This window comes from Hirundo rustica, chromosome 24, assembly GCF_015227805.2.
Source record: "Hirundo rustica isolate bHirRus1 chromosome 24, bHirRus1.pri.v3, whole genome shotgun sequence".
In the NCBI taxonomy this organism is placed as follows: Eukaryota; Metazoa; Chordata; class Aves; order Passeriformes; family Hirundinidae; genus Hirundo; species Hirundo rustica.
The window spans coordinates 4,200,516-4,218,048 of NC_053473.1; the positions used below are offsets into that span (position 1 = coordinate 4,200,516).

The window sequence follows — 17,533 nt, forward strand, 5'->3', positions numbered from 1 at the left end:
GTGAGAGCCCAGCCAAAGTTTCTCCACCTCTAAATTGGGGTGTAATGACACTTCCCCCTCTTTCATGAAGCTTCAGCTCTTTCTGATCTCGGCAGGGAAATAAATCACCGCGCGGGATCATAAAAGTCATCAAACGGCAACCTGGGGTGAACCGAGCCGCAGATGGAGGGAAGGGCGCGGGCGCTCGGAAAATGAGAGGTAGGAGCGAGCCAGATGTCATCGGCAGCTCTTTCCCCTGTAGGGTTAATGTCCCCCCCCCCTTCCCCTCCCTGCCTGCCCTGGAATTCCAGCCATTGGCTGGCTCCCGAGGTTTAGGCTAAAAAGCCTCTAATTAGGACCCCGGCTGCCGCGGAGCCAGTGCCTGGGCAGGCAGGGGAGAAAAAAAAGAGAGAGAGAGGAAAGAAAAAAAAAAAACACCTGAAAAAAAAAAAAAAAGTAATAGTGTTTCCCTGACTGAGCTTGGATGTTTTCCTTTCGCTTTGCAAAGTTTTCCCAGCCCAGGCTCCATTCCCTCGCGTCCTCCGGAGCAGGGCGGGACGGCGGCGGCCGGCGCGGGGCTGGAGCGGGCGGCCGAGCCCGGAGCGGCGGAGCGAGGGGCCCGGAGCGCCGGCAAAGGGCAGGTACGTGCGGCTGGAAGGGACCCCCGGGCTCGGCTCTCCCGGCTCCGTGGGGAGATGGAGGTGGGGGAGAGGGAGATTGAGAGGAGGGGGCAGCGGGAGGGTCCCGGGCGGGGAGCGCTGCGAGGGGAAAGGGGAACGAGGCAGAGCAGGAGGATTTTCTGTTTGGAGATTTATTTAATTTTTAATTTTTTTTGGGGGGGGAGGGAGGAGGGGGAGATGATATCGCTGCCCCCGCGGTCTTTGTTTTCGGGAAAATGTCCCCTGAGAGCAGGAGGTGACGCCAGTTCCAGCGTGCCAGGCTCCGCCAGCCCGCAGCGGGCAGGGGCGCGGGCAGCGCCCGGAGGGACCGGGGGGCCCCGGGAAGGAGGGGTGGTCCCACCATCCCTGCTCCAGCTGGGATTGGCCGGGAATGGGATGTTTCGGGATTGGGGATGGAGCTGGGACCCTTCAGACGTGCCGGGCTGAAATCTGGGGGACACAGGGAGGGGTGGAGAGGCTTCACCCCGGTGGTCACAGGGAGAGCAGGGGTCGAGAATCTTCATCCCGGTGGTCACAGGGAGAGCAGGGGTCGAGAATCTTCATCCCGGTGGTCACAGGGAGAGCAGGGGTCGAGAATCTTCATCCCGGTGGTCACAGGGAGAGCAGGGGTCGAGAATCTTCATCCCGGTGGTCACAGGGAGAGCAGGGGTCGAGAATCTTCATCCCGGTGGTCACAGGGAGAGCAGGGGTCGAGAATCTTCATCCCGGTGGTCACAGGGAGAGCAGGGGTCGAGAATCTTCATCCCGGTGGTCACGGGGAGAAGAGGGGCGGGGGTCTGGGTCCGTACCTGCGGATGTACGAATGGGTGAGCCAGGGCGGATTCATGGGTTACTGCTCCCTGCCGTGCCTGCGCGATTGAGGGAAAACACAGCAGGAAAAGCCTTTGCAGCCCTGGCACATGCCGTGGCCAGCCAGCAGGCCACCGTCCCCTCTGGTGACACGGTGCTGGGTGGCAGAGCAGGGTGCTGAGACCCTCCCGCATCTTTTGGGGGGGCTGCAAAGGCCTTTTTTAAAGCCACGGCCACTCCCTCCGTGCCCAGCAGTGGCACCAAGGGCTGCTCCACCTGGTGCCACCCCAGGTCCAAAAGGCACCGTGGGCTCCTCGGTGAGACCGGCTCCAGGTCGGGCAGGACTTGCTGCTCCGGCTCTCCTTGCCAGACCTCGGCTTATCTCGCCCCAAAAGATACATCTTTATTGCTCTGCATCTTTATTGCTCCGCATCTTTATTCCGCTCTCCTCCAGCGCAGCTGTGTTGACGGGAGCTCAAGCAAAAACAGGTTATCCCGTGGGTGAGGCCAGCGTGGAGCTGCCAGGGCTGCTGGGCGCTTTGAGGGGCTTTTTGGAGCTGTTGTGTTTCCTGAGGATTTGAAGCAGGGATGCAGCTCCCTGGCCGTGCTGGGAACAGGGAGCCTGTGCTGAATTCCGAGCGGGCTGGGGTGGCTGGGCTCCAAGTTAATGTGTGACCTTGGCAGCAGAGGGCTGGGAGCCCACACAAGCTCCCACAGGCAGCCGGAGACAGGGGCTGCTCGCGGGGAGCCAAATCAGATTAGCATTCCCAGGAATTTCAGCCTCTTGCACCCAGGGAGCTGCGACGGCTTCCGATCCTTCGGAGAGCAAGAGGAGCTCGGGCAAACGCATCCGGAGGAGCTCCCACAGGCAGGACAAGAGGATTTACAGGCAAGGCGAACGACAGCCGGTGCCACCCAGCCTGCCCGACTGGTCTGTCACACGTCCCTTCTCGGGGACTTGCTGGCAGGGAGAAGCAGCTCCCCCAAAGTGCCACCACGGTGCCACCTCCGCCCGGCGCCCGATCCCCGGGTTTGAGGCGGGCTGGGAGCATCCCTGTATCCCCTGGCAGGCCAGGCCAGCTGGGAAGGGCAGCAGCAGGAGTGCCTGGAGGCAGCGAGGGAGGGCAGGAAGGAAGAGAGGACAGGGCCGGGGAGCAGAGGAGCCAGACCTGTTGGGGCTGCCTGCCTCTTTAGCATGGGAGGCGCGTACCTCTGTCACCGTCTGGCGCTAATTACAGGGACTTGTTTACAGCCCAGACGGCTGCCAGCCAGCGTAATCACATCAAACTGGGCTGGGCTGGGCTCTCGGGCACATCCCCGTGCGTTCACAGCGGCCGGGAGCCCTGCCCAAGCCGCTGTCCCCCATTGTCCCCCCACCCGTGCTGGTGGCCCTTGGATGGGGTCCCTGTGCTCCATGGGGTTGGGGCCAGGCCGGCACCGCTGAGTCCCCAGAGCATCGGGGTGGGGGTTTCTAATTAACAGCAAGGTTCTAAGAGATTACACAAATGCAGCTTTGAGGCTTAATGAGCCAAGCACAGCCTGGGAATGCCACCCACACCCCACGGGGAGGGAGAAACGGGGACACCTTTCCCAAAGAGGCAGCAGCAGAGGGGCTGGGCACGAGGGTCCCCAGTCAGCGTCCCTAGGGCCTCACACCACCCTGCTCCTCCTGCAGAGCCATTTCCTGGCCCAGCTGTGGTCCCTCACCAAGCCAGCAAGGCCAGGGCTCTTTTTTGGGCAACAAATAAGGAGGCAAGGCAGAATATTTCATCCCTACCCAAAGCACAGCTTCGAACAACACCCTACAACCAGACCTGCATCCCCCCGGGCTGCCCCAGTGTTCCAGACCCCAAACACCAGGAAAAAGCCAGCAGCCCTTTTGTTTTATCTCTCTGATTAGCCGATCTGCAGCGTTAATCATTGACCCGGCAGCAGGGCAGGGAAACCCGAGCTGCCCTGGCTGATCCCACCTGCTCCGGAGCTTCCCCCTTGGGGTGCCACATCCCAGCACCCCGAGGTGCTGCCCAGGGAGGGGCACACGGGGAGCAGGGGCTGAGCCGGGGGTGTTGGAGGTGTTTGGTGGGAGCAGAGGGCACACTGGGATGTCCCTGACGGAGGGCACAGACCAGCACCATCCCAGGGTGGAGCAGGGAACGGGTCCTCGTGGTGGCAGAGGTGTAGGAGAGGACCAAAACTTCGTGGTCTGGGCGTTCTCACCCCTCATCCCTGAGACCGTTTTCTGCATGGAACATTTTCCAGAGGGGTTGATCCATCCATGGTGGGCGTTGCAGGGATGAATCCCTGCGGGTGTTTGGTCACAGCCCCGTGATTTCCCCCCACGGGGAAGCAGCAGTCCGGCCCCATCCCACCCTGGCTCCCCGTGGCAGGGCGGGAAGCGTGGGCTGAGGGCGTCAGGCTCTGGGCTGGCATCCAGGGAACCCCAGGAGCCACCACATCAGCATCTCGCCTTTGTTTTGGGAAGCCGGGGCAGGAAGGAAGCGCGGTGGAAAGCGCCGGCGTGGGGAGGAGGGGACGGCACCGGATGGGTTTCCACTGCGTAACCCCGAGCCAGGCGTGCTCTGTGGGCTGGGACAGCGGGGCAGGAACAGCCCTGGGCAGAACAATGGCAGCCCGAGGGCGAGGAATTATTTTCCACGGAATTAGGCTCAACCTCGGTCTGTTCCTACTCAGGGATGGGCCACTAGACCCGGGATTAGCTGTGCCAGCAAAGGGCTGGTGGGAAAGTTCCTGCTGTGTGTGTTGCTCTTTTCCAAAACCTGTTGCAGATTGAGCTTGGACATTTGGGGTCTTCCCTGCCTGGTTTCATCCCATCCCATCCCATCCCATCCCATCCCACCCCATCCCAGTCCTTCCTTGCTCAACAGCCCCAGCTTTGCCAAATGCCTGTATCCTCGGTGTGGGTTTGCTGTAACCCCCAAAGAGAAAGGAGCCCCCCAAAACCCCCTTGGATTCCTGCAGTGGTTCAGCCAAAGGTCTCGAGGTAGTGGTGGTTTGGAGCATCACCCAGGCTGGACGTGGCCCAGGGCCCCTCGTTGGGATGAGGGATGGGATACGTGTCTCCAGGTATGGATCCCTGTCCCCTGCCTCGTGTCTGACCTCCTCTGGCTCTGTCCCCAGCTCATGTCGCTGCCGAGCCCTGCATGGCCCCAGCGGGACGAGCCCTCCCCCTGCGGCACCACCACCGGCCTCCCCCCGGCCTCGTCCGACAGCGACTCCGGCTGTGCCCTGGAAGAGTACCTGGAACCCTCCGTGGAGCCCGCGCCCCCCGAGGTGGGCAGCGCCCTGCTCTCCCCCAGCCCCGGGGTGGTTCCCACACCGCAGCACCCCGGGGTTAGACGCACATTTTAGCAACTTGGAGCTCAGCAGAGTTTAATCCCCCTCTGAAATCCTGCCCGTTTCTCCCAAGGTCCTGCCGTGCTTCGGGCCTGGCTCTGCCTCTGACAGGACCCGGCTCCGCGCCAGAGCCCTCCTGCAGCAGCTGCCTCCTCAGGACTGCGATGTAAGAGCTCTCTTTTCTGGGTGCTGCCCCCCTCCCCGGGCTCACCTGATGCCTTTTTGGGACTACCTAAAAACAGAGGACGGACAAAATTAGGGGAATAAAAAGCAGTTTTATTTAGTGGAGGGCATCCAGGTACATTTCGGGCAGAAAAAGCGCGCCGGGGGCTGCACCCAAAAATGGACCAAGCGTCACGGGTTTTCACACTTTTATAAGTTTGGTCCATTTGCATTTTGGGGGTTAATTTTTCAGTTACAGCTTCAGGTAATGAAGTCATTTACCCCAAGTTTGCTCTCCCCCAACTCAGTTTTGTTTCCATCTCTCGGAGCCTGAGGCAGTGAGGTGTCCTTGATCCCCAGGCCTGGAGAGGAATTGTCAAAATGGGAGAACAGCAGCTCACACTGTGTGTGGAGTTTAGAGTTCTATGCTAAATAATTGCAGGATTATAGATGTATGAAAAATAGAAAAGCTGAAATCCTGGGGCATCCCAGCCCAATGCCCCTGACCCCCGTGCCCCACAGGAGCGGTTCTGCCCCGAGCTCGCCGAGGAGGAGCGGCGGCAGCTCCGAGCCTTCAGCGCCCGCCGCAGGCAGGAGGCTCTGGGGCAGGGCCTGGCGTGTCCCGTGCCGGGTCCCTGCCACGGCTGTCCCTGCAGGAAGGTGAGGTGTCCCCTCCAGCACCCGTTCCCTGCCAGGGACCCGTCCCCAAAAGCCAGCCCCAAAAGTGTCCCTCTGCCTTGCAGTGCGGCCGGAGGCTGAACAAAGGGGACCCCGGGATTTCGGCGTCTCGCCTGGGGGACCAGTTCTGGCACCCGTCCTGCTTCTCCTGCCACTTCTGCCACCAGCAGCTGGTGGATCTCATCTACTTCCAGCAGGATGGGAGGATCTACTGCGGCCGGCACCACGCCGAGCTCTTCCGACCCCGCTGTGCCTCCTGCGACCAGGTGGGTGCCGGGCAGGGGGAGGCTCTGCCCTCCCTTTGGCTTTTAAATACCCCCGAGCTGGGCTGGGGGCTACAAATCCATCAGAACCACCGGTGGGCTGGAGGATTATTCCTCCCTGTGCCTTGCAGAGAGCCCCACGGGCTGGGGGCTCCTCCTCGCTCCTCAGCGGGGTGCTGAGAGGATTCGGGTGGCTGCTCTCCCGTTCCAGCTGATCTTCATGGAGGAGTGCATCGAGGCCGAGGGCAGGCGCTGGCACCTGGAGCACTTCTGCTGCCTGGAATGCGACGAGCCCCTGCGAGGGCAGCGCTACGTGATGAGGAGCGGCCGGCCCTGCTGCCGGGGCTGCTTCGAGAGCCTCTTCGCCGAGCCGTGCCAGGCGTGCGGGGACCCCATCGGTACGGCCGCCGCCCCCGGGGGCTCCCCTGCCCCACCTGGGGAGGCTGCGGAGCCGGAGCCTTCCGAGGATGGATTTTGTCCCGCGGGAAGAACCTTTCCCTGAGCCGTGGCTGTCCCCGCAGGTGTTGACGGCGAGGAGGTCACGCACCAGGGGCTGCACTGGCACGGCCGAGCCTCCTGCTTCTGCTGCAGCCTGTGCCGAAAGCCGCTGCGGGGACAGCCCCTCACCTGCCGCCGCGGCCGCCTCTTCTGCTCCGACACCTGCAGCCGGGGCCAGGACGCTGCTTCCACCGCCTCCGACTCCTCGGACTCGGCTTTCGCCTCGGCTCCATCCCCCGACTCCACGCCGCTGCCCCGGGCCGGCAGGAGCTCGGCAGCGGGGGGCTGCAGGCAGCGGGGGGAAGGCGCCGGTAGGATCCCGCTGCCCTGGGGTGGGAGCAAATCCAGGCTCTGCCCAGCCCCCGGGGACTTTCTTGGCAATGTCACACGGTGGGAAGTGGTGATAAAGCCCCAGCCCGCCTGCCACGGTGGGAGCTGGGGGTGGCCCGGTGCCGGCCCGTTGTGTCCCAAGACAACCCCGGCGGTGGGAGGGCAGGCTCGGCTTCTCCTTCCTCCCTCACGCCCACTTCCCTTCTTCCAGAGGCGTTTTTGGATCAGGCCCCGGTGCACCCCGCGTTCAGGAGCCCCGAGGATCTTGGAGCAGCCGCACGGGAGCGGAGCAGCGACGCTGCCAAGGAGCACCCAGGGGTGCCGGGACCCCCAGCCGGGCACTCCTCAGCCCCCCAGCCCAGCCCAGAGCGGCCCAACGAGCCCGGAGCCTTGGGCCACCCGCTTTTGGGGGGCCCTGACCCCCGAACAGCAGCGGGCAATGCAAACCCACACTTCCAAGCGGGCACCTCCCCTCCCCGACACGGCGCCCGGGCAGAGGATGGCACGGAGGAGGAGGACTCCTGGTGTCCCACCTGCTCCTCATCTTCGGACTCGGACTCGGAGGAGGAGGGTTTCTTTTTCGGGAAGCCCATCCCCAAGCCCGGGATGAACTCCCTGGGCAGGGAGCCCCCTGGGAGGGGCAGGGGCAGGACGGCCAAGCACTGCAGCGTGTCCTAACAGCGGGGCCGGGGTCCCCGAGTGGCACTGCCAGCTCCTGCCAGCTCCTGCCAGGGCCTCAACACGTTCCAAGCGCGTCCTGGCCGCGGCCCAAGGCCGGTGGGAGAAGCTGCTGGGATCCTTTCCCCTCGGGGGCTGCTGGCAGAGCAGAGCCTGCTGTTCCTGCCAGCCTCTCCCGCAATCGGGAACAGGTAAAGCAGGAAGGGAGCGGGGCCGGCAGCGCCTCCCACAAGGCGACAGCTCCGGGGAGAGCGGCCGGAGCTCCAGACAAGGGCAGCTGCCTGCATCACCCCACTGCTGGGGACACGTGGGACCCTCCCCTGGACTCCTCTGTGCCCCACTGCCACCTGCTCTCCATCCCTGGTGGCACCGTGTCCCGCTGCCACCGCGGGGAGGGGAGCAGGGGCACAGCTCTGCTGCTGCTGCCCGTGACGAAGCTCCAATAAAGTCTGGCTGAAATCTGAACGCAGGGTCTGCCCTGTTCCTTCCCAGCCCGTTGTGACACTGACAATGTCACCAGGGCAGGGAGGTCCCCAGGGGTGACCTCTGCCCTCTGCCACAGCCAGGGTTCACTGTGGGACCCCTCCCTTGCAGCCCCAGGAGAGCAGGAACACAACAATGGCTGCAAAGAGAACACGGTTTATTTCAGATTTAAACCCAAAAACACTGGCTGGGGTTTGGGGACACGTCCCCAGCAATCAGGAATGAAGCAGGGGGCCTCCTGCCCTCCGTCCCACTGCCTTCCAATAAAACTTTTGCTGCACTCAGGGGTTTGGGCACAGCTAAAACCAAACATACCCTGCTCACCCTCCTCCTTGGAGAGACAGAACGGGGCTGCAAACATCTCCCACAAGCTCAGCGCCCTCCTGAGCACCCCAGGGCGCTGTCACAGCCCTGCCACAGCCGCCACCAGCCCCACCCAGCTGGCAGGAGGGGGTGGCTGCCATCAGAGGCTGGCGGCGGCCAGGTCGTAGCTGTCGATGAACTCCTCCAGCTCCTGCAGGTGGTGGATGCGGCGCTGGCGGAGGTTGGCCCTGAGCGCCAGCCCCAGCGCCGCCTCCATCGAGGGCTCCTTCTGCAGCAGCATCGTGGCCACCACGGCGATGGTCAGGCTGAACTGCTGGTACGACTGCAAGGGAGGCCCACGGGGTCAGCGCCCCAAAACCAGCACCAAACGACGCCTATTTCTAGTCCACAACCCCCCAGCCACCGTCTGAGGCCCTGCAGACCCCTCGCTGCCCACAGCACCTTCCCCTGCAAGGGCCCCAAAACGCCAAATTCACAGCCCCCACCACCCAAAGCTCCTGAGGGGAGATTTCCCCATCCTGCAGCCGCCCCCAGACCCCCGGGTGCTCGTGCAGGGGCTGCCAGCACCCACCAGCTCGATCTGCTCCTTCTTGGCCAGGACGGCGGCAGAGCGGAAATCGATGCCGGCCGGGAATGGTGCCGGGAGCACGGAGCAGAGCTGCTGCAGGGCAGACACAGCCTGGGAGGTGGAAAAGGCATGGAAGGGTCAGAGGGGAAAGGGACAGAGCCAAAGCGGGGCTGCCAGCGCTGGTCACTAGCCCGGGACTGGTCACTCTGTGGAAGGAGCCCCCGGTTTGTCACCCTTCCCTCGGGTGCCAGAGCTGCCCCCGCTCCCCTCCTGCCCCAGCTTCTCTCCCTCGTTAGGCAGTAATTAAGCTGCTCTGGAGGGTTCCTCGGCTTCCTCAGAGCTCCAGTCCCAGGGCTGTTCATGCTCCAGCACTCCCGAGCCTCCGGTTACTTCCCTGGCATTTTTCCCAGCCGCCTCCCGTTTACGGCCGGCAGCGGGGCCGATACGGGCTCTGCCTCCAAACAAAGCTGCCCGGTAACCCCAGCCCGGGATCCTGCAGGACACAGGGATCCCCCTGTGCGTATGGCAGTGTCCCCAGGCCCAGGACACCGGCCCCATGTGGCACCCAGGGCACACCTGGACCCCGTACCGGATTTGTCTCACTGGACCCAGGTGGGTGCTGGGGTCCCAGGGAGGTCTCTGGTGTGGTGCAGGCACCAGGAGAAGCCTGGCTGGGCTGGGCCTCGGGTTCTGCTGCAGATCCTGGAGAGACCTGAGGGTTTTCGGGTGGCTGAAGGCTCTGCAGAGGCTGAGGGACAGAGAGTGGCTGCGGGAGGAGGCCGGGGCTGTGCTGGGACAGGGGGACAGCGCTGCCAGCACGGCCCCACTGGCAGCAGGGGCCTCACAGGGATCTAACACGGGGTGGGGACACGCCAGGAGATGCCCCACATCCCAAACTCACCCCATCCTGGGCAGCTTCTGCCTCGGCTTCTCCAGCTCCACGCGGCGGCTGTTCCCAGGGATGTGGGCTGAGCTCAGCCCCTGCCTCTCCAGAGGAGCTGGATTCCAGGAGTTCCCTCTTGGCAGGGTCTGGAGGGGCTGCTGGGCTCTGGGGATGTGACCCCTGAGCGGTGCCAGCCTCGGGGACACCTGGACTGCACGGCTCTACCTGTGGGACAAAGGGTTTGGGAAGGGGGCTGCGCCTCCCTCCAGGCTCTGCTTTAGGGCAGGAATAAAAAATATCCCTAGGGGAAGCTGGTGTGCTGCTGGTGGGGAGGATTTTGGGGAGCCTGGAGCGGATCCCGTGCCACTTCCCAGCATTCCCATACCTCAAGGTGCTCCTGGATCTCAGGATGCCTGGAGGTCTCCTCCGGAGGGGCTGGATCCGTTCCCAAAGCACAGGGATGCTGATCCTGGCTGCCCACAGGGGTCTGCCCGGCTTCCAGCTCAACCTGGGGACAGGCAATGGCGTGAGGACGCGCGTCCGACGCGGGGTTGGACAAACAGGGCGCTCAAACCCCAAGGAAATCATGGAGAAGAGCCCGGAAATATTCCACGCCTGGAAAAGAGACAGCGAGGCGGAGAGGGGCAGGGCTGGATGAGAGAGGAGGGAAATGTCCCAGCAGCCAACGAGACCCCTGAGGCAGGCAGCTCCAGAGGTGGGAGCACCCTTGGGAGCAGGGGAATCTCCTACCGGCGGCTCGGCGGCGCTGGGCTCGGCAGCCGGGCTCTCCGGGGGGCTCCCGGCCGGCCCTGGGGGCTCCGGGACATTCCCACTCCCCACCGGCGCATCCTGGAGGAAACCGGGACACCGCGGGAGGCTCAGGGTGAGCACGCTCCCGGTGCGGGACGGGGATGGGACAGGTAAAAACCCACAACCTGCGGCTGTTCCGGCCTCTCCTCAGCGCCTCGGAGGGGAGCAGGGGGCTGGGGAGGATCCGGGGGCTGCGGCTCCTTCCTGGCCGCCGGCTGGCTGCTCTTGGAGGGGGCAGGAGAGGGCTTGGAGTGCGGCTTGTGCCCTGCAGGGTGGGGAACAGCAGGAGAGGCTCCTCACCCTGCCCCGGGAGAGGCTGGAGAGCCCCGAGGAGCTGGCACAGGGTCAGCACAGACCTCGGGGGGAACGGGGACACCACGCCCGGGGCACCACGGTCAGCTGCCGGTGGTGGCTCCTGCGGAAGCGGCGTCTCCCAGGCGGGCGATGGCTCCAGCGTCCCGGGAAAGCTCCTGGATTCCTGCGGGAGCACAGCCCCAGGGTGGGGGGGTGAGGTTAGGAGGGGACTCTGTGCAATCCCAGCCTAGGCAGGGACAGATCCCAGCGGTCCTGGTGTCCCTCACTGTCACCCAGAGCCCCCCGGGCACGGCACCCACCGGGGAGGGCTGGCGGGGGGCCAGGGTGGCGGCCGCTCCTCCTCGGGGAATTCCGGCCAGGGATCAGGCGGCGGATCCTGCAGGGAACGCGCTGGGTTTAGGCGGGGAACGGGAATTTTTAGGACTGCAGAGGGTCCCCACACACTGTCCTTGTCACCAGGGCAGCGACTGGCCCCCGCCCCATTTTAGCCACTCGGTCCCATGGCTGCCGCCGCCCCCAGCCCAGCCACTCCTCACCAGGTACCAGCACTCTTCAGAGCCGTCCTCGAGTCCTTGGAAATCTTCTCTGTCATCCCAGGGGGGCCATGGGGGGCGGCTGTGGGGTCCCCATCTCCCGTCCTCCTCCTCCTTCCACGGGACATCCTCAGGGAAGGCTCTGGGGTCCCTGGGTCTGGGCTGCAGTGGGAACAGCCACAGGTGAGGACACATCCCGCTGGGATTTTCTGCTTTTCTTGCTGCTCCTCCTCCCCACTGCAATGACCCTTGGCTCCTTCTGCCTCTACTGCTCCGGGGGAAGCCCCTGCCTTGGGCTGTCCTGGATTTTTCGGTGAATCCCTCCTGGCAGCAGGATGCAGTTAGGAGGAAACAGCTCAGATTTCACCTAACTCTGAAAATTAGCAGCAGTGGAGGGGGGGTGGATGAGGCTGCCAGGGGTGGTGGAGAACACCGAGAGCAGCCTGGCTCAAAAATCCCAGAACGAAACCCCATGAGGATGCGAAACCCTGAGAGCAGCTGGCACTGGCAGGAAACAGGGGCAGATGTTTCATGGGAGGAACCAGAGGGCAGCAATTGCTTTTTTAAGGGCAAATGCAACACAAAACCCCCAACGTCCCTCATTCCATGCCGGAAAAGCTGGACCCCACTTTGGAACAGCGGAATTTCCAGCACGGCCCTCCCAGGAATGAGTGTGGGTTCCTTTCTGGAGCGCTTTAAAGTCACTCCTGGAGGCTGAGGCAAAGAGATTTGCATGGGTCTGGGTGAGCAGCATCAATCTAAACTTCAAAATTGCTAATTAACCTTGAAACTATTAATTTAATAAACAGTGCCCTGGTTATCACCATCCACACTGAGCTGTAGACAACTGGTCGAGATCCTTTAGCCCAACCATCGCCATCCACCGAAATAAAAAATTCATTTAACCCATGTAAGCGCATTTGTTTTGCCATTCTTAATCCTGGAGGGCGAAGCTTTTAAGGGAATCCTTTAAGACACAAACTGCTGGTCAGCTCCACAGCTGGATCCAGATGTTTCCAGACTCCTTTTGGGAATTCAGAAAGCCTTTCTGCATCTGGGGGTCCACGACTGGATCCAGACTCGTTTTGGGGAAGGAGTTTTGGGAGCCAGGGGCTCCTTTCTGAGCCTGGGGCTTCCCCAGGAGGGTCTCCCTGAGAAACTCCGGTGCTCTCACCATGCCTGGGACACCCCTGGGACATCTCCCCCCAGCCCTGCCCCTTACCGAGTGTATCCTGTGCTGGTGTCTCCTGTCCTGGTGCTCCCAGGGTGGCTGGTCCCAGGGTGGCTCATGCCAGGTGTCCTCGGGGCCGGGAGGGGGACACGGCCGTGACCCGTGCCACCACGGCCCGTGCTGCGGAGACACCAGAGCCGTGACACCCCCGCTGCAGCCTCGCCCCAAGCGGGGACGGGGTTGGAAGGAGCCCACCCAGCTGTCCTGGTACAGCCCAGATCCTCCCGAATCCCCCCTCCCAAACCGAGGCGGAGCAGCAGGAAGCCAGGCTGGTCCCGGGGAGCTCCTGCGCTCCCTCCCCGCTGCGGCAGCCCCAGGAGAGCCCCGGCCCCACGTTACCTCCCTGGGGAAGCGTCTCCTGCAGCCCGGCGGGGGGGAACATCCTGCCCGAGAGCCGCCCGGGGCTCCCGGAGCCGCGGGATCCGCTGGAAGGGAGAGGCTGGCTCAGCACGGCCCACAGGACGTCACTGCCGGCTTGGGGACATTGCCAGCCAGGTGCCACCCGAGGTGCTGCCAGCCCCGTGCCCCGAGCGCTGGGACACGGCCAGGGACAGTGGGACACCTCCAGAGCCACAGGGACACCCCCAGGGACACTGGGACACGGCCAGATCCACTGGGACACCTCCAGAGCCACTGGGACACCTCCAGGGCCACTGGGATACTGCCAGGGCCACTGGGACATGGCCAGATCCACTGGGACACCCCCAGGGACACCCCCAGGGCCATTGGAGTGGCCACCAGGGAGGACACAGAGGAGCTGGGGACACAAAGACCCTCTCGCTGTCCCCTGGAGGTGACACGGGGCTGGCAATGCCCTGGCACCCCCTCTGCCTGCCCCAGGCTCTGCTTGTCCCTGCCACGTGTCACCGCCAAGCCCGCGGGTCACCCGTGATGTCCCCAGGGGATGCCGGTGTCGGGACACGGGGGCTTGGATGAGTCCCCGCCAGCCTGAAACCCCACTTTTGTCCCTAAATTGCGGGGCGTCAGCCTCAGGTCCTGCAAAGCAGCATTGGAGCACGGGAGCGGAATGGGGAGCCCTGCAGGCCTGAACCCCAATCCTGAATCCATTTCCTTCCCTTTACTCCAATCCTGCGCCCCTGGACCCGGCACCCCAAACCTGTAACTTTGCAACTGCACCCCGACCCTGCAGCCCAGCCCTGCACCCCGATCCTGCAGCGCTGCAGCCCAGCCCTGCAGCCCTGCACCCCGATCCTGCAGCGCTGCACCCCGATCCTGCACCCCGATCCTGCAGCGCTGCACCCCGCTCCCCCCGCCCCGCAGCCGGGCTCATTCCACACCAATATCCGGCGGGAGCCGATCCCTGCTGAGGAGCTCTCCCGGAGCTCTCCCGTTCCTCTCCCGCTCCTCTCCCGTCCCTCCCCGCGGGAGTTTCCCTTCCTCTTCCCATCCCGCTCCCGGCGCTGATTCCGCCCCCGAGAGCAGCGGGAGCGCGCAGAGCCCGGGACGCGCCGCTCGCCTCATCCCCTGGGGCCAGAGAAACTCCTCCGGGAACCTCGGATCCAGCAGCGGGGTGGGATCGCATCAAAGACCCGCAAACTGCCGCCCATCAGCAGCCGGAGTCCCCGTGAAAGGGAGGTTCCTGCACCCCCAGGGCATGGAACATCCATGGAAGAGGAGATTCTGTCCCCCCAGGGTATGGAATATCCATGGAAGAGGGGATTGTGTCCCCCTAGAGTATGGAATATCCATGGAAGAGGGGATTGTGTCCCCCCAGAGTATGGAGTATCTATGGAAGAGGGGATCCCGACCCCCTAGAGCATGGAACATCCATGGAAGAGGGGATCCTGGGGTTCCTGCGCCTCCCGGGCGTGGAATATCTGTCCAAAGTGGGGGTCCCTGCACCCCCAGGGCATCAACCCCCCCCCCCCAGCCCCTGCCACCATCCCGCTCCAGCATCAACCGCTCCATGCCCGGGGTGCTCCCAAATTGTGCCGGGATACTTGGGGGAGCAGGATCGAGGAGGGGACAGGGAAGGGTGGGAAGGGTTTGGGGAGCAGGACAGGGCTCCATCGCACCCACCTTTGCTGCCGTTCCGGGGCAGCAGCGGGGACGGGCGGGAGCTGCCGCTGGCTGTCACCTCCCGCTGGCTGTCGCCTCCCCAAGGCGTCGGTCAGCTCCTGGCACCGCAGCCGGCTTTGGGCCCCAGCAGCCGCGGCTCAGGGGATCTCCCAGACCCGATCCATCCCTCCCCGGCGCCTCCAGCCTCTCCTCCCCCCTGTCCCCCCGTATTCCCGCTGGGAACGGCGCTGCCGGGGCTGGATCAAGGCACAGCCATCCCGCCCTGCCCCCGGCGGATTTATCACCGTCCCCTGCCCCAGGAACACCCCCGGGAAGAGCTGTGGGTTTGGCTGGGACGCTCCGATAACGAACTGGTTTGAACTGGTCAGCCCGGCCGTGCGAATTCCTGGATCCACGTGGAGGTGAGGACAGCGTGACCTTCCAGGAAAGCGGGAGGAGGTGAGGGAGGAAAGGGAGGCTCCGGCTCAGCTCCCTGATTCCAAATGTTAATAACGGAGTGTGAAATACAAAGTTGTGTTTCGTGTCAGGTAAATAAAGGGAACCTGTGTAATTGTCACTGTGAAATTGTGAAATGCGACCTGAAGTATAGAAACGTGACGTAAAAGATTGGAAACTGCTGAGAAAGCTCATGAATATGGTCAATAAATACCAGCAAACCCAATAATCAGTGTGCAGCTGGAAAACCCCCACCACTGTACCCAGCATTGTTTTTGCTCATAATTTGCCACTTTAATTAATAAATTGAATTACTGCTTGATATATTGGCTGTGTCAAGCTTCTCATTTTCAACAGGAGCGGGGAGAAAAGGGAGCCTCGGGGTGAATGTGCCGATTCCAGATGTCCCAGGGGTGCTGGCACCCCCAGAGCAGCCCAAGGAGCCCGGAGCCTTGGGCCAGCCGCTTTTGGGGGGCCCTGACCCCCGAACAGCAGCAGAATGCAAACCCACACTCCCAAACCCTCCCCGACACGATCCCTGGGCAGAGGATGGCACGGGGGAGGACGACTCCCGGTGCGACGGGTTAATGCTTTGTTCATTGAAATTGCAAACGTAGGACGAAACAACAGGAAATTTCATGACCTTTGATGAAATCCCTATATGTTATTGCTTAACAAGCGTTTGAGTTTCAGGAAAAGGAACTCCTATACCAAATAAGGAGACGAGTCGCCTAGGGGACATCTGAGGAAGACCCACTGCCTTCATCCGAGGAGCACCACGAGGCAGAAAACGACCCTCTAGCAACAAGGTGACACGTGCGCAGAGTGCTATGAAATAAACACGTCAACAGGAAAAGGAACTGTATAAAAAAGCGACTAAAAACCTGAAAACCGCGCGGCAGTTGGCGGAGCTCAGCCTCCCCTGTCGCCCAGCGCTGCATTTGCTTATGCCCCGCTTGCTGTAATTAATAAAATTCTGATTGGGACTAAACCTCGAGTCGTGCAATTTATAACACCGGTGTCCCAGCTGCTCCTCATCTGTGGACTCGGCGGGTTTTGTAATAAATGAAAACGATTCATGCTAATTGTAGCTGTATCAGTATTTTAGAAAACATTTGTCATAAAGGAAAAGTGCATGTGATTAGTGTCACAAAGCAGACGGGCCCCTTGGCGGGTGTGAAAAAGATGCAGGATGCAGTTTGAGATAAGCAAGAGCTTCCAAGCTGGATTGGCCAAAGCTGGGACCGCGCCAAGGTAGGGAGATGGGCTCTCGGCAGGTGTTATGGGATACAGGGCGTCTTAAAATAGAACCGGCCCTGGGATGGACAAAGTCGGGACTATTCCAAGGCAGGGAGTTTGGGTGGTGGTTTGATCCGTGAAACACAAGAATTATTTTTTTGGGACATAATGCTTTGTTTTATGTGACAAAACTTAGTGCGCACGTGCAAACCAGCGAGGATGTGAGGAGGAAGATGAGCCTTCATCTGAAAAAGAGCACCAAAGAAGACCCCTAACAACAAGCGGAGCATGTACCCAGTATAGTAGATCTCAAGAATTGAAGATATGAAATTTAAGGGCAATATTAATGAATATGCATCAGCACACAGTATGTAAGTTTAGGGATTACTTTGGTTTGTTCCTGAGGTAGGGTGGGGAGCCCCCTCCATACCCCGGTCAGTTTTGCTTATGCTTTATCCGAACCTTAATTATCGTTAATTAATCACTGCCGATTTTTAATTTTTTTTTATATGCTTAATTATAAAATGCTGCTCAGATAAAATTGCTGCTAAATTCGACGTCGTTGTTTATTCAATTAGACATACAGAACTTCATTTATAAGAGTTTGGTTTTTCGGGAAGCCCAAGCGCTGCAGCGTGCGCATCTCCCACAAGGCGGCAGCTCCGGGGAGAGCTCCAGACAAGGGCAGGAATCCCAAAAATTCCAAAAATCCGCTAAAATAAATGCCCCAAAGACCGCCCCTCCCAATTAAAAGAATCCTGCCCTAATCAAATTAAAACAAAAAAAAGCCTTTAAGTTATATCCTAATATTTTTTATATTTATCTTCTTATATTTTTCATTATCATTATATCTAATATATGCATATATTAGATATATGATGTATCACATATAATGTATATATGTAATATATATATATCTGACATATTTTATATTCAAACCTATGTATATAATACATTATATTATTATGTATTATAATAAATATAAAATTAAAAAGGAAATATTAAAAATAAAATTTAAAAGTAATAAAAGATAAGGTAAAAGTATAGAATAAAATAAAAAAAATACAAAACAAAAAATAACAAAAATATATATAAAAAAGAAATAATAGAAATTTAACTTTACAAAGAGATTAATTATGGGAATTGTACACTTAGGAAGTTTTCCTGGGAATTTACAGAATTCTGTGGGTATGGGGCTGAACAATGCCTGAATTACCAACATTAATTTGGTAAATTTCCTTGGAAATTTTACCCAAAGGTG

General features: G+C 60.7%; 2 protein-coding genes across 3 annotated transcripts; one reads left to right on the top strand and one right to left on the bottom strand.

Moving 5' to 3' along the window:
* Positions 1-359: 359 nt before the first annotated feature.
* PRICKLE4 (prickle planar cell polarity protein 4) lies at positions 360-7,859 on the top strand. Of its 2 annotated transcripts, none has more exons than XM_040085922.2 (8): positions 360-620; positions 4,587-4,739; positions 4,876-4,968; positions 5,487-5,624; positions 5,708-5,908; positions 6,117-6,303; positions 6,427-6,714; positions 6,945-7,859. In XM_040085922.2, exons 2-8 carry the CDS (start codon positions 4,590-4,592, stop codon positions 7,409-7,411), a joined length of 1,524 nt encoding a protein of 507 aa, XP_039941856.1. In that variant the 5' UTR covers positions 360-620; positions 4,587-4,589; the 3' UTR covers positions 7,412-7,859. The 2 variants fall into 2 exon arrangements, with proteins under 2 accessions (XP_039941856.1, XP_058279502.1); XM_058423519.1 differs by lacking the exon at positions 360-620 and adding an exon at positions 936-2,379.
* A 181-nt stretch (positions 7,860-8,040) lies between these two features.
* On the bottom strand, positions 8,041-14,040 carry LOC120762971 (basic salivary proline-rich protein 1-like). The gene is made up of 13 exons (XM_040085943.2): positions 13,857-14,040; positions 12,898-12,983; positions 12,550-12,678; positions 11,331-11,489; positions 11,094-11,170; positions 10,836-10,957; positions 10,605-10,744; positions 10,420-10,518; positions 10,055-10,177; positions 9,688-9,894; positions 9,376-9,534; positions 8,790-8,897; positions 8,041-8,540 (listed from the first exon to the last, which is right to left on the bottom strand). The coding sequence occupies exons 1-13, from the start codon at positions 14,038-14,040 to the stop codon at positions 8,358-8,360; spliced, it is 1,776 nt and encodes a 591-aa protein (XP_039941877.1). The 3' UTR covers positions 8,041-8,357.
* Between the last annotated feature and the right edge of the window lie 3,493 nt (positions 14,041-17,533).

Coding starts and splice junctions, on each gene's coding strand:
- PRICKLE4 (XM_058423519.1), top strand. CDS start 2,116: ATGTGTGACCTTGGCAGCAGAGGGCTGGGAGCCCACACAAGCTCCCAC. Junction 5,625..5,707: donor ACGGCTGTCCCTGCAGGAAG/GTGAGGTGTCCC, acceptor TCTGCCTTGCAG/TGCGGCCGGAGGCTGAACAA. Junction 6,715..6,944: donor GCAGCGGGGGGAAGGCGCCG/GTAGGATCCCGC, acceptor CCCTTCTTCCAG/AGGCGTTTTTGGATCAGGCC.
- LOC120762971 (XM_040085943.2), bottom strand. CDS start 14,040: ATGAGGCGAGCGGCGCGTCCCGGGCTCTGCGCGCTCCCGCTGCTCTCG. Junction 11,490..12,549: donor ACCAGCACAGGATACACTCG/GTAAGGGGCAGG, acceptor TTCCCACTGCAG/CCCAGACCCAGGGACCCCAG. Junction 10,745..10,835: donor GTGTCCCCGTTCCCCCCGAG/GTCTGTGCTGAC, acceptor CCCACCCTGCAG/GGCACAAGCCGCACTCCAAG.